Here is a 15,541-nt window from a genome sequence, read left to right on the forward strand (position 1 = left end):
GATAGGTATCCCCTGAAATTAGTCGAGATGCGTGAAAGTTGGTCTAGACACTATAGTCAGAAAAAAAATATGTATGGACAAACAAGTCTATACTCTTTAATTATTTTTTTTATATATATAATAGATGTCGAACTCCCTTTAGCTAGTTCGTATGTTTACTTCTTCAGAATTTTGAACCCCTTCTTGAACATTCTTGGCTCCGCCAGCGGACCCTACACAACACATATGCAACTTGCTTTCGGTGCTTGTGACTTTACATTTTATTTTCATGCTTTAATGTGCACAATATGCTTTCATCATTATTCTTGATCCACACTTGCTATTTGTTTGTTTAATTATGATTATCTGCTAACCCCCTCTCATGTTCACTATCAAAAGTATATGCTTCTTCCAAAAACAAAAAAAGGGTGCCATTAATCATGTCATTAATAAAAAGTATATGCCACTATCCATTCTATAAAATAAATCATATGTTAAAAATCCTTTATAACTTTTATGCGAATTAATTACGTCCCATTGATATTCTGCGTTGCGCAATGCCTCTCTAGAGGTGGATGTAGCCTTTAAGCTATAGTTCATACTTCATATGATCATCTCAACCCATAATTGTTTACACGGAGTAATATAGTAATCATGTTTCTTTTTTTTTCGCATCTTTTATTTATTTCGACGATTCGAGTTGTAGTATTTCTTGTGTCCATATGATTTTATTGTTAGTATAGCCATGTGTTTGCTTAACTTCACGAAATTAGTGATTGCATTGGGTCAAATATGGACATGATGGGTTCTCCATTTGTCAACATTATAGTAATTCATATCTTCATATTTTTTTTAATGAAGTCCATCTGTTTGCTATTAGGACCTATCAATTATTCATAGTGGAGACAGAATCATAGGTTAAATACGAAAAGTAAATTCTCTAAATATTGTTACTTTCAAATGCACCTAGACCTAACACATGGAGACATGTTCTTCTAGAGGCCACAAGGCTTCAAGTTTATAGGGATAGTGGTCCATCCCTCAACCTTTCTTTGTACTTAAATATCAGACTTTTGTCTTGTAACATAGTTCGAGCCTATGACGTATGCCTAACCCTAACACATACAGTTTCCACACTATTAGTATCTTGAGCTCATAAGCCATCATTTTTACATTGGAATTGTGTGCTTTATGTCCAAAGCTAGATGATAGAACAATAACTAACAAATTAGTACCAAGAGTCTGGCATATTGATTCAACAACATTTGTTGATATTGTCAAAGAGAAGATCAAGCAAGACGTTCTCAACTAACATCAATTTCAACAGACAATAAGACATTTACATATTAGTTTACTCCAAAGATTGGATATTCTAGCATTGTGTTCCAATTCTTTGGCACATAAACATTCAAACTTACCAATGACTAATACTCACGAGTACATATGCATAACTATAATTAGGAACTAATGGGGTTGACCGTTGTGAGTGACAATCCTGAAGACTGAACAAGCTCCGCTACTAATCTCTGCACAGAATTTCATATGTTAGAGCAAATAGAGTAATCTCATACAAACATGTTTTTTTCTGTCAAGAACAATGTGATTTAGAGCAAATCACAAATATCAAGTCACTTGACCACAGGTATCTAGAGCTATCAAAGCTAGATAGAGCATGTTGAAAACATGAACCATAGTCACTGAAACAAATTCTCAAGGAGTTCAAATCAGGAAAAAGCAAGTAAATTAAGTCGAGTGTTTAGTCTTCATTGCTCTTTGCCCGAGGAAAACTAGACTAACGTATTTCAAACTGACAAGAAATGAAATGCTTCCATATAATGAAGGAAAAGAACTTAGCTTTAATAAATTACTTGTTTTGGTCAATTCTTAATGCAAATAGTAATATGATACTTCCAAACTAATTTGATCACCACATATAAAGCTAGCTACACTATATAGATCCTTTACTTGTCTTGGCGTACCCATGTCAAATGGTTGTGACATGGGTATGGGACTATGGGTCCTACATGAACTGACACTCGTATTGAATATGTATCCATAAATAAGTTTGTGTAACATAGGTAGATAACAGCTGAGAGGTTTAGAAAGAGGGGGTTGGGGTATTTGATAGTCAACATCTCCTGTTACTGAAATAAAATGCAGGGATGTATAAACATATCATCGAACTTCAGTTTTATTCTCATATGCATGAACTGCCGTTCTGCAGACAATCCACACAAGAGTACACACCAGTATAAGATAAAAGATGTAGAATTGGCACGTCACTTTAATAATCATGTTTGCTAAATGTTGCTAGAGCACATGAGACATGGTTACCTCAGAATTTAATATCAAAAATCAAACTTACCATGCAATATTCTCCCAATGAAGAAAACCACCGTGCCCTCTAGCATTTGAGAAGCTGTAATCAGGTCCAGAAGCTGGGTACATAAAGAAGTGAGCAATTCAGTTTATCAGATTAATTCAGTACAAGCAAAAAAACACTACATACTAAGATCCACTTGAGTCATAGGTGAAAGTTCTGAGGGAAGGCAAAAGAAGTACCTTCATAACCCCCGAAAACTGGATCTTCTGCCAACAGAAGGGGTGTGTCTAGGTCAATGAATCTGCAGAGAATTTAGGTACATAAATTAGAGAGCCAATCAAATTGGATAGATAATACAACCATGATTATGTTTAGTATTTGTCGAAACATGGATATACTGATGTCAACTTCAATGAAGTATTAAAATACTTCATGGAATTTTAATCCAGTCATAGTACTATCTCTATTTGTTTGACCCGATGATTCGGTTTATACCATGTTGAATGTTGAGTTGGGTGATACAGGGAAGGTGGGGAGAGAGGAAGTAAAATAAAAGGTGCAGAGTCATTATCATCACTTGCAAAGTTCAAGAGGGGGATGGAAAATAGAGTAATCAGCTTTATTACTCACTCTAAAATTGACCAGATAAAGGAGGTAAATCACATTCGCTTCTCTTCTACAGGTATCAACTGACATGTCGCAAAGAATTAATAATTCACCAAAGCAAAATAAACCAATCATATACCCTTCTCTTCTCCATGACCCTTATAACAAAGCATAAAACTGAATCAAGATTAAGATTCACCTTATTCTTATTTTGTTTTCCGAAAGAAGAACGAATTTATTCTACATTACTAGTGAACACCTCCCAATTGATTGTCCAATTCCTAGTGTCTCCAAGTAGTGGTGATTGTGAAAACCAGAATCCAAAGAATTAAATACTGGATAACATCAAAAGGTGAGACAGCAACAAACATTTTTGACCACCAAAGTATCATATGCTTGACTGCCAACTAGAAAATCAGCTGAATTGCCAGTATGGTGATAGTTTATAAGTCAACTATATTTCATATTTATGCGAGTGTGTTTCCCAGCAATGATGATATATTATGAGTTTGCATCAAAACAGGTTGTTTTTTCCAGAGAACTTGCAATAGAAACTTACTTGAAACATCCAAGGCCAGCGGCTAGATGACCAGCAAAGCCCATGGAAAGCCTGGTTTCAACCATACCACCAATCATCAGATTTAAGCCTGAGGACCTCACCAAGTCAATAATTTCCAGAGCCCCAAGCACCCCAACTTTGGCAAGCTTAATGTTAATGACATCAGCAAGACTTTCTTGCACTATCTTTTTAGCATCAACCAAACTTCGACAGCTTTCATCGGCAGCAACAGATACCCCATATTTGTCCTTTGCAATCTGACTGACATGACCAAGACCTTCCCAATCATCTCTATGAACAGGTTGTTCAAATAGCACCGGAGTCACATCCATTTCTGACAAGAAAATAGAGATTTGTGATTTTCTCTTTCGAGCAGATAATGATGTATCCGAGCAACTGAAAAAAATCTAATCATTTATCATAGAGATATGTCTAGTATATGAGAGGGAAGTTCAGAGAACTGAGATTCAGAGATTCTTTGTCATTCCTCTGTCCATACAGATAGGCGAACATTAGATCTAGATTATAACTTAAAAAAGAAAAATATTTTACCATGCAACTTTTCCAGGACTTTAATAGCTTCATTTGCCGTGTAACCTTCATTAGCATCTAAGATAAACAAGCAATCAGGATGTGCTGCACGTATAGATTGAAGCACTTCAATGTCTCCGTTCAAATTCTTGCCCACCTTAAGCTTTAAAGTCTTGAAACCTTGTTTACGATACTTTGAAGCCAGTTCAGAAGCTTCCATGGGTGAAACTATCGGAATCTACAATAAGATGGTCACTGAGATCTATTTAAACACGTCTACGACAGTTCTTAATTTTCTACTCTAATTTTCTTAAGTAAGAATATCTTGTTAAATATGGTTTCTACTTAGGAGATGTTTGATGGCATTGTTGTAACTTGAGAGCAATGATTCAGGCGCAAGTCCTAGGAAACTAACAGAGGCAGAAATTACTGTGTATTGCCAACTAAAGTAGAATAAGAAAGAAAGCCTCAACTGTAATGTCAGTAGATATTGCATTAGACACTCCACCAAATAGTCTCCACAGAGGTATTCCAATGCTGTTCGCCGCTGCATCAATCAGTGCCATCTCAACTCCTGCCCTGACCTTCAATAAAGTTAAAATTTGAATCAATACCACACAAGTTTTCAGTTCTACAAAGATGAATTTGAAAGATAAGAAAAAACATAGTTAAAGTATATAAGGGCTCAAGGTAGCTTGTCAATTCCTGTGAATAATGTAGTGTCCAAGCTAGAGGCAGCAGCAGGACTACTGTAAACACACAAGTACGTGTTTCGTCCAATGTATTAAAAAAGATCCATCACCATAAGAAAGGATTACTAGTTTAGCTTCACAGAGGATTTCTGCACATGACATTACCGAAAACTAAAAAGAGATGCAGACTGAAGGTAAGTCAGAAGAACCAGGCGAGAAGGACAATTGAGTGTGCAACAAAACAGAGAAGTTATCATCATATAGATAAAGAGACTTAATAAGAAGGATGAATGAGTCTGGTACATGTATCACAATCTAGGGTCCATCCCAGAAACTATATAGGTCAATATAGAAAGGCCAAACATGCAAACTAGTAACATTAAAATTAGTTAAACAACGTCCATCAATAAAATTCTCAGGCTTGGAAGAAACACACGTGCAAGTTATGCATCCCCTTCAAAGCGATAACTGTCTCCCAAGTCACTTTCTTTTTCCAGTTTCACCTGGTCAGAATTCTATTCCTTCCATATCCTAGCCTCTAAACTCTGACGCCATGTGCCAATGTAGATAAGCTGGACAAAAGGTCCATTGAATTGTTACACTAACAAAGGCAGTAATCCACTCAATAACCATCGTATTAAAAAAAGGTACTCCAGTAAATAACTCCATTATTAGCAATTTTATCTCTCACTAAGACCTAGAGAGAATATCATAAACAGATAAGCCTATAGCACCCAATGTTATGTTGACCTTTGAGTTCCAATCCTAGGAATCAATTCCAGGAGACACTTAAAATGGTGAAGCCAAAAGAAGTCCATAATTCTGCTTAAGACAACAAACTAACATCAAGGTTAAAGAAATGTCTCTGTCAGAGGAAAAAAAAAAGCATAAAACATAGATAGGCACTGAAACTTGGCCTCAATTTCCAATCAACACTCCAACAGTGGAAGTGCACATCTAGACACCTAAACTCCTCTCCACTATGTCAATTGAACACTCCAACTCAAAGGCGAATCTAGGATTTCTACAATATGAGTGCACCACTAAAAAAAAGAAGGAAGTGAGAGTTGATCCCTAGTTCTCAAGGTAAATAACTCAACATTCAACCAACTGCACAATTTAACCTTCCTGTAGCAGGGGCGCCAACAACAGATAATATTAGACCAATTTTACAAAATATTGACATAAAATAATTAGTTTTACAGGGAGACCATGGGTTCACATGCCCTATATTTTACATGTAAATTTGCCCCTACTCCAACTTACAAAATGAACATCTACACACCACCAAAATTCATGGGTCACATCAACGTGGAGTGTCCACAAGATCAGTGGGACCGAATTGAGATGTCTAGATGTGCACTCCAAAGTTGGAGGAGGCCAAGTTTGAGTGTTATGCCAAAAAAAAGGTCCAAAATTTTCTGTTAAAACAACTTCAGTTTGCATAGAACATACAACAGATGGAAAGCGAATTAGTACCCTACTAGGTTCAACAAGAAAAGAGGACCACAGTCCACAGACCCAAATGGACCAAAGCCAAACCAAGAAGAAATCAAACACTATTGTCTTTTTCTTTTTTACCCCTCTCTCCAAGAGGTCCTACCTTTTTGCTCGCTTGGTGAACCGAACCCACAACCTTAAAATCAGAGGTGTTGGGTGTTTACCATTTGAGTAACCCTCTTGTCAAAATCAAACACTATCAATATCACTACAGACAAAACAGAGTGAAACGGTAAACATGAAAAAAAAATTGATTGCAGAATCCATAATGACAAAGCAAAAGAAATTACTGGCATAACTCACAGAAGCAAAATCATGTCCAGGAAGCACGTCGCCAATTTTTGTTAATGCAAGACTTAAAGTCATTTCACGGCTCTGCTTCAAGAACTCACAGGCTTCAGCCGCTTTTGCTAAGGCAGTGGTTTGATCCTCTGCAGTCACAAATGGAAGAATTGGGGCTTCACCCCACCCAACACAGCCATTACTCAACTCAATCCTTATAGCTACGTTTTCCACTTTGTCCAATCTTGATGATGCAATAGTAAAAGGAGCAATCAGTGGCACATTCAGTGGCCTCCCTTCCGCTTTATGAACATCAATTGTCACTGTTTCCATCAAATTCTTGAACCCAAAGCTTGTCGCTGTAGGTGCCACCACCGGCGTCGCTGCCGCCATGCAGGCTGTAACGACTTTGGGGTTCTTGAAATTGGGGGTAAAGTTAGAAACTTTAGACAATTTGGTGTGTAAAGAAGTAGTAGAATGAAGGAAACAGTGAGATTGGTAGTTTTGAGTAAGCCCAATACGATCCATCTTTTATGAATTACAGTAAATAGTGATTTTGAGCTTCACTGATTGGCGTTTAGATAGAAAAGGGAAGATTTCAAAAAATGTCATAGTGATTATCGACCAACTTTGTTCTTATAGTTGTCCTCTGCTGACACTGTGATTGAAAGACTGATAGGTTTATTTTATTTGAAAAAAAAATGATAGTCTATAGCGCTCTCTCATGTGGGAGAATTTTGGAAAGCTTTTGTCGTATGTACTTTGTTTTGTTATATTGGAATAGAAGGGTTGGTGGACGATACAATAGAAGACTAAACAACATTTCTATCGATTGTATAGTGTATGCCGACTTTATTATTATTGTAGGTAGAAAAACTGTTTGAGGCGTGAATTCAAAAGAATCAGATGTTGATGTGAGTTATCCAAGAGAGATCAAAAAGAAAGATAGAACTATTTTTATTTTGAATTAAATAATTTAAAATTATTGAATTTTTCAAAATAAGATTCAAACTTATGATTAATAATGACTGCTCTATTATTGAACTATTGAGAAATAATAGGAAGAAAAATTGATTTCACAAAGTTTAATTTATATTTTCAAATTCATAAATAATATGAGCTTAAAATTTTCTTTGTAACTTCCCCTCTTGCATTAAAATTGAAGTCTTTCTTTACTAGTATGTCTTAAGTTATTATAATATTAAGAAAGGAAAAAGATAAAAAAAAAATTGTTAACGTATTGAAAATGATTTAGAATTGATCTTTTATAATTATACTTGATGTTGATTTTCGGATTAAAAATACCCCTCCTACTTATTGGACTTCAATTGCCCTTTATAGTTAAAAATGTCTTACCCTTTTAACGAAATTACGAGATAATCTAAGTGGAATTTTAATTAAATAAGTGGTATTGATTTATTAGCCAATATAGATATATTAAATCAACCTACGTATAATCCGATTCATTCAAATTCATTTGTTAAGAATTGTTGAAGCTGAAAGAGACATTTTTAGTTTGAAATTTAAGTTAAAAATAATTAGGGTATAATAAGTGAAATGAGAACAAATTTGAACAATTTTAAATACGTAAGAGCTAGGAACTTCTTTTTTAACCATTTTCTATATTCAAAATCAAATTATTAGATTTTGGAGTGTGATGATGGTATTAGATAAATTGAGGCTCATTCATTTTCAACGAAAAGTTGAAATTTAAAGAATAGATTATTACAATCAAAAACATGTTATTGGTGTTTTAGTGATTTTACTAAGTAAGTTGAACTTAGTCGAACAAGTAAATTTTTCAAAATATGATTGATTAAGAAATTTCACATTGTATATAATCTCACATCAATGTACCTAGCTAAGATCCAATCACAATTCACAACCAAGTAAATGAGGAGTCTATTTTTAATTAAACACGACAGCTAGCATGTTTAGCATGTTTAACACCTAATTAGTAATATTTTTCTACGAATTTAAAACACATAGGGCCTCGTGAGAGTGGTCCAACATGATACTTAACATTAATTAAAACTTTATATTATAAGATGTCTCTTGGATATTTCCTAGGGTTATTTCCCCATTAATTCTACAGTTAATATCCCTATTTGATCTCCAAAGGGTGAATCAACTAATGCCTTCTTATTAAGCTAAGTCCTTGTCTTGCTTGAAAAAAAAATCGATTTTTTGAACTCCAAACATCAATGACATAATGCGGAGGTAGATTCAAAATTTAATGAGTGAATATAGTTATTTAAATTAATATAGAATAATAATAATTTTTAATAGATTTCTTAATATACAACACTAAGTCTAAAGAAAAATTATTAAATTCTCAAAAACCTTTTTGCAACATGTTGTCTTTATTAGTGTATGCACTCTTTTTAACACAACATGAATCTAGCAAGACACATGCAGCTTCAAATTGGCCAACAAAAGCAACATTTTTTTTTAATACAACTAGACTATTTTGTAGGTTAAAAGAGTCGGTTTGAATTGACTTATTTTAGGTAGTTTAAATTAAAGTAGTTTGGTAGAGTTTGATTAAAATAAAATAAATATTTAAAGAACTTATATTTTAGCCAAAATCAAATGAACCAAAAGTTATAAATTAAAAATTATAACTTATGACTTTTGACTTATAAATTCTAAGCTCATTCAAACAGAATTAGTAGAATATTTGAAACTAAGGAAATCAATTTCTTAATATTTGTCTAAGGCATGCTTAACGCATGTTAAAATCACACAATTTTGCTCAAGTGTTACAAATGAATTACTAAATTATTTTTTTTGTGACAAAAAATATTTTTCATTCAATTTTGCCTAAGTATCATATAAAACGTAACTCTTTTTTCCTCCTAATGACTTTTTATAATACTTGGGCAGTGACCTTTAATTAGTTACATAAAATAATTTGGTGACTTTCGTGATACTCAGATAAAGTCGAGGTGCTACCTTCATTCTCAATTTGATCTAGCCATGGCCACATGCAATTTTAAGTGAGAAACTCATATTGTTATTCTTTTGTAGCCACATGTAATGTACATAAAGCTTAAAAAAAAAGTCTAAGATGAGATACTAAAAGTTTGTCAAACGAAAAGCATAGAAGATGCAGGCCACTAACAGTAGGTGCAATACAAAGTTAAACAGATGCAAACTCTATGCTCAAGAAATTCTTTTCTTCCCCTTTTTTTCTAGTTTCTTGGCTACGAAGCTTAGTACCAAAATAGACTTATTTAAACTTATTGGCTAATAATCGATTTACGTACGGAGAGACGTTTACCAGAATTTCATAATCATGGCAACTTATTCATCTGATTCTGATAATGATTTTGCACCTACATCAGAACTCTTAGGCCGCCAAAGGCCTATTCATTCTGTTTTAGGAGGAGGAAAAGGTATCAATTTCAATTTTGTACGTATATTTGACTTGAGTTCGTTACAGGAAATGATAAACTTTAAATCATGAATTTGACTCTACTGCTAATATGAGTAGTAATAGAAAAGTTGTTATAACATTTCAAATGCTGGATTTCACTTTTTTGTCTTTTAAAAATGACTTTTTTGGTTAATTAATTTGCAGTTGCGGATATATTGTTATGGAGAGACAAGAGATTTTCAGGCGCGATTCTTATCGCAGTTGCAGTAATGTGGTTTCTTTTTGAAGTTGTGGATTATACCTTTGTGACTCTGCTTTGTCATGTTTCCATCACTACTATGTTAATAGTCTTCATCTGGTCTGCTGGTGCTGATATTTTTGGCTGGTAATCCTCTTATTTTCCCTTCCTATGAATGAATATATATATATACACAGAAACGGATTCATTATTTAAATTTGATTAGTTCAGCTTTTATGTTCTTAGCACTAAACTCATTACACTTTTGAAATTATGAGTTCAGGATCTTGATTTAGTATCGAAAACACCGGATTCAGTTGAGTTGAACCTTTTGATTATATACTACATTCGCCTTTGTATATATGTATTATTTGTTGATTATTCATATAACATGTGCAGGACACCTCCAATCATTCCCAAAGACATATTACAAGATACTTCATTTGTTGATGTTGCTTCAATATTACACAAGAAGTTCAACAATTTCCTCTCCATATGTCACTTTGTAGCATGTGGAAATGATGCAAAATCCTTCTTTTTGGTATATTATGAATCAAATAATTTACTTAATCATGTCCTTCATTTCAATAGATTTATAATACATAAGTAAATCAATGCTAAATTTCATGTTTTAGGCCATCATTTCTCTCTATTTATTATCAGTGATTGGAAACTATATCAGCACTTTGAACCTTTTGTTCTTTGGTAAGCTTACTTAGCTATTTCTCATTCTTCTATTTGAAAAAACATGTGTCTTTTTTCTATCCATTAATGTTAATTAAACTTCTCTGTAATTGTTCACAAGGTTTGTTGTGTGTGGAAACTCTCCCATTTCTTTACGAGCGATACGAGGAAGAAGTCGACTATGTTGCATATAAAATGAAGAGACAAATGAGAAAAACTTACAGGAAGTTCAATGCAGATTTTCTAGGCAAAATTCCCAGAGGACCAGCCAAAGAGAAAAAGGGTAAATAAGTTGGAAGCACAAAACATGGAAGTGGGTTTTGTTGGATATCCAAAATAATGTACTGGTAATTTACAATTTGATCAATGTACAGTAATTCAATAGCACACCTTGTAAAATGTATTTGCAGAACTAGTCAAAATTTCAATGATAGAATGTGAAGTTAAAAATGGGAAAAAGGAACAAAAAGTTGTAACTAATTAATGGATAAGAATTTGACTTTAGTAGTGACAGAAGCACTGACGATTGGTGAATTCTATTTCTGGCGAAGGAACAGATTAAAAAGTAGGAGCATAGTGTGTTGCACGTTGTGAGTTAGGAGTACGTCGTTACGATGTAAAACTTGAGTGGAGAAAGATAGAAAAGTATGAGTCCGGAGCCTAAAGGGTAAAAAAAATTGTCAAAAATTCCAAAAGGGTACATCACTTTTTATTCTAGCCAAAAGGGCAAAATCGCTGCATCAGCAGCGATTTTCCTCTGACAAAAAGGACGAAATAGCAGAGATTTCATGTAAAAAAATTTTTAAATTTTTTTTAATTAAAAATCGCTGCCACAGCAGCGATTTTGTAAAAAAAAAAAAAAAAAAAAAAAATTTATTAAAAATCGCTGCCACAGCAGCGATTTTGTTAAATTTTGTTTTTATTATTATTATTAAAAATCGCTGCCATTGTAAAAAAAAAAAAAAAATTGCTGTGGCAGCGATTTTAAGTCAGAATTTTTTTTTTCCTTACACATCGCTACAGGGGCAGCGTTTTTCATGCCGAGTGCTATTATTTTCATGCCTATTATTACTTATTAATAATATAAAAATGATAAACAAGACGACAGTATACTCAATAAAATTGTTGAAGCATGAGGAAAATTGAATTATATATCATAAATAATAATAAAAGAATATTAAATTTTTTTTAAAAAAATTTAAATTCTTAACCAAATTCGCTGCTATACCAGCGATTTTGAAGAAAAAAAGTTATTTTTTTTTTTGAGAAAATATGCAGCGATTTTTATTTTTGTTTTGTCAGAAGTCCTTTTGGTTAATTTTTTTTTTGATGTGCCGTTTTAGTTTTTTTAAAGAAAAAGCAACAATCTTTAATAAAAAAAAAATTACAAAATCGCAGCGATTTTTAATTAGAATTTTTTTTAAAAAAAAAAAAATCGCTGCCGTGGCAGCGATTTTTAATAATTTTTTTTTTTTTTTTTTTTTACAAAATCGCTGCTGTGGCAGCGATTTTTAATAAAAAAAAATTAAAAAAAAAATTTACACGAAATCTCTGCTATTTCGTCCTTTTGTCAGAGGAAAATCGCTGCTGATGCAGCGATTTTTCCCTTTTGGCTAGAATAAAAAGTGATGTACCCTTTTGGAATTTTTGACAATTTTTTTTACCCTTTAGGCTCCGGACTCATTATCCATTGAATTTTGAACCATACACGGTGGCCTTAGAAAATTTATTGATTAGTATAAGACTAAATTAATTAAATTGATAAACACTAAGAGAGAAATATAGAAAAAGAGAACTTTAATGTTTCCACATATATAGTTTGTGTGTCCTTTATGGAAACCACCATGTTACTTATTAAATCAACCTCAACAATGAAGCTTGTGACAAATTCTGTAGGCATGTTCTCTTTTAGTAAAATATAACTGAATTATTGCACTAATTTGAATTTCCACTATCTAAGGATTAGATCGCACTAATTATTACAACCTACCCAAGATGAGTATTAGCAAAATATATAATTAATTATTTTAATTTGATGAAAATCATGTACTCACTATATGATTAACTTGGCAACAACATACATACCCAATGTAATTTCACAAGTGGGATCTGAGGAGGGTAGTATGTACGCAAACTTTATCCCTACGAGGTAGAGAAGTTGTTTCCAATACATTCATATGGTCGTATTATGGGGTAAGGTTTGTGTATAGTTCATCCTCTCCCAACCTCACTTGTGGGATCACATTGAGTACGTTGTTATTGTTGTTGTTTACATGCATTATGGAAGGCTTCAAATCGCATGAAGCCAAGTGGACTTAGCTAAGGACAGAAGACAATGAAAAGCAAAGCATATAAACAATACTAATTAGTTGCAATTAAGATCTAAGTATTATAATAATTAAACTACATTAAGTTTGGTAGGGACTAGTGTTAGATTTGGAGAACCTCTCATTTGAAAGATAGTATAATTTAACAATACTTGAATGAAAAGGGTCCAAATAGTGCATAATAGAAAATTCATATAGCGGCTATCTGGGGTAGGTGATAAATGCCTTTTTATTCTTAATTAAAGGTTTCAGATTCAAACTCGGGATGTAACCATAAGGGTTTTTTTCAGGCGCAAATCTGAATTTTTCAAGTCTCAGTGATTAACCTAGAATGAGAGAACTAAAAAATGAAAATTCACGTAGCAAACAGTAATTTAATTTGGAATTGAGGTGTCATACTAATGGACTCATTCTCACACATCATAGAAAGGGACAAAGAAGAGTGGGATTCTGAAAACTCAAAATCCAACTCTTGATAGTGGCTGTGTGTACCCACAACATATAAATAAAGTTGTGATTGTGAAAAGTTATAGAGAAGACTTTGTAGTGAATTTGGCCTTTGCAACAACTATATATAACTTCTCCACCAATTCCCTTCCAAAGAATAACACAAGAAACATATTAAAAAGGGAAAAGAAAATGGCAAGGGAATTGAGTGTTTTGATTGATGGAGAAGGATTTGGAAATGTTGGCACTAATATTTTGCTAACATTCATGGGAATTTTGGCTACGATTTTCGCCGTAACGTTTGTAATCTTGTCATGTGCACAAGGGATGCCAAGAGATAAATCAGCAGCAACAGAATCAAGTGCCTACGAAGGCGCCGGATGTGCAGCAGGCTGTGGTGCAGGTTGTGGTGCCTGAATGTGTAGGAGATTAAGAATCTAGAGTCAGTGGATTCAGAATGAGCGTGATGATCACCTAATTTAGAATTTATAGTCTGTGGAGTCAGAGTTTTAATTTTTTTAGCATATAGTATACCTCTAGATCAATTGGAAAATAAATGAATTTCATTTGAACGTACAAAACTCGTTCTAAATGTACCTCAACCTGAATGTATTTTTTGTCATAGCAAGTCTCTTGTAATCATGTTAAAGATGAAAGTAATAGAGAAATCCCCAAAGTTGGTAGTCTAAAACTGTTTTTTTCTTCATTGGTGGAGGGTCAAGCTTTAGTACTATTTCTTTCTGTCCTCTTAACTTTTTTCCCTTCATTTCTTTAAGCTCAAATTTATCAAGGAAGTTCTGTCATTTGTTTGAGGTCAGACACTCAAACTAAAGAGTACAAGAAGAATTGACTACCATTTTTTGCTGATTAAAAAAAAAAGTTATTCTCAATAGAGCTCATACTGTTCCTACACAACTATGAGTTATTTTACTTGTATATATTTAGCTACAATCAGGGGCGGAGCTACCCTTGCCCGAGGGGTGTCAAGCGACACCCCTTCATTGGAAAATTACGTTGTATAGGTAAGTCAAATTCTGATTTTATACCTATATATATTAGAATTGACACTCCTGAAACAAGTTGAAGTGTTGGTTCAGTGGTTCAGGGGCTACAAAGTTCAGCCGCCTATTTTTTTTTAGAGGCTTTCAGCGTTTTTTTTTTTAACTTTTTAGACAACTTGTGTGCATACTACTTTATATTTTGACACCCCTCAATCTAAATCCTGGCTCCGCCACTGGCTACAATCATCCAGTGACAACCAAGAATGTAAAATTCAAAAATAATAAAATAAAATTGGATGCAGACTATATTATATTATGTATTTATTGAAAATATATGGTATATTGTCAAGATGGCCGAGTTGGTCTAAGGCGCCAGTTTCAGGTACTGGTCCGAAAGGGCATGGGTTCGAATCCCATTCTTGACAAGAATTTTTTATTTTTCCAGATTTAACCATCAATGCTCAATTATGGACAAAATTTTCACTCTGTTTAGCTCAGACTCTCTATGCATAGATTTAACCATCAATGCTCAATTATGGACAAAATTCACCGTGTTTAGCTCAGACTCTCTATGAATGTCAACGCCACCGATGGAAGGACAAGAAGAAAGATGAGAACTAGGAGGATCAATGCTACTACTTTGTATGGCTCTATCTTGTAATCATTTGACTTGAGAAAGTTATAACGATATCTGGAGTGATAAGCATAGTATTTAACTTTAAAATGTTCCAACGAAGGCTGTTGTTTTCTCTTTAGTGCATCCATTTTACTTTCTCGTGTCAACAGATTGAACCTAGCTAACATTGTTTATCTATACCTTCTCACCACAATTCTGAGAATCAGTTACTCAGTGGAAACATATTTGATGATTCCCTCCACACGTTAGAACTTATGAGTTACAATACAGCTATGAATTCCATTATTCCCAAGTAAAAATTAAGTTACACAGATAAAAATAACTAAAAAGCGGGGCACAACATCTAGAAAAATCAC

At 33.6% G+C, this 15,541-nt stretch overlaps 2 protein-coding genes and 1 non-coding gene across 3 annotated transcripts; 2 read left to right on the top strand and 1 right to left on the bottom strand.

Moving 5' to 3' along the window:
- Window positions 1-1,212: 1,212 nt before the first annotated feature.
- LOC125858411 (L-Ala-D/L-amino acid epimerase) lies at window positions 1,213-7,160 on the bottom strand. The gene is made up of 7 exons (XM_049538183.1): window positions 6,494-7,160; window positions 4,472-4,582; window positions 4,020-4,236; window positions 3,468-3,801; window positions 2,542-2,603; window positions 2,345-2,417; window positions 1,213-1,505 (listed from the first exon to the last, which is right to left on the bottom strand). Coding segments are annotated over exons 1-7 (1,305 nt in total). The 5' UTR covers window positions 7,001-7,160; the 3' UTR covers window positions 1,213-1,504.
- A 2,464-nt stretch (window positions 7,161-9,624) lies between these two features.
- Window positions 9,625-11,278, top strand: LOC125858413 (reticulon-like protein B9). The gene is made up of 5 exons (XM_049538185.1): window positions 9,625-9,870; window positions 10,056-10,236; window positions 10,489-10,630; window positions 10,725-10,794; window positions 10,895-11,278. Exons 1-5 carry the CDS (start codon window positions 9,771-9,773, stop codon window positions 11,062-11,064), a joined length of 663 nt encoding a protein of 220 aa, XP_049394142.1. The 5' UTR covers window positions 9,625-9,770; the 3' UTR covers window positions 11,065-11,278.
- A 3,614-nt stretch (window positions 11,279-14,892) lies between these two features.
- On the top strand, window positions 14,893-14,973 carry TRNAL-CAG (transfer RNA leucine (anticodon CAG)). Its single transcript has one exon. It is a non-coding gene; the product is annotated as a tRNA-Leu (tRNA).
- Window positions 14,974-15,541: the final 568 nt, after the last annotated feature.

The sequence above is a fragment of the Solanum stenotomum genome, chromosome 3, assembly GCF_019186545.1.
Source record: "Solanum stenotomum isolate F172 chromosome 3, ASM1918654v1, whole genome shotgun sequence".
In the NCBI taxonomy this organism is placed as follows: domain Eukaryota; kingdom Viridiplantae; phylum Streptophyta; class Magnoliopsida; order Solanales; family Solanaceae; genus Solanum; species Solanum stenotomum.

Coding starts and splice junctions, on each gene's coding strand:
- LOC125858411 (XM_049538183.1), bottom strand. CDS start 7,000: ATGGATCGTATTGGGCTTACTCAAAACTACCAATCTCACTGTTTCCTT. Junction 3,802..4,019: donor AGTCCTGGAAAAGTTGCATG/GTAAAATATTTT, acceptor TTTTCTTGTCAG/AAATGGATGTGACTCCGGTG. Junction 2,418..2,541: donor AGTTTTCGGGGGTTATGAAG/GTACTTCTTTTG, acceptor TTATGTACCCAG/CTTCTGGACCTGATTACAGC.
- LOC125858413 (XM_049538185.1), top strand. CDS start 9,771: ATGGCAACTTATTCATCTGATTCTGATAATGATTTTGCACCTACATCA. Junction 9,871..10,055: donor TGTTTTAGGAGGAGGAAAAG/GTATCAATTTCA, acceptor ATTAATTTGCAG/TTGCGGATATATTGTTATGG. Junction 10,631..10,724: donor ATGCAAAATCCTTCTTTTTG/GTATATTATGAA, acceptor TTCATGTTTTAG/GCCATCATTTCTCTCTATTT.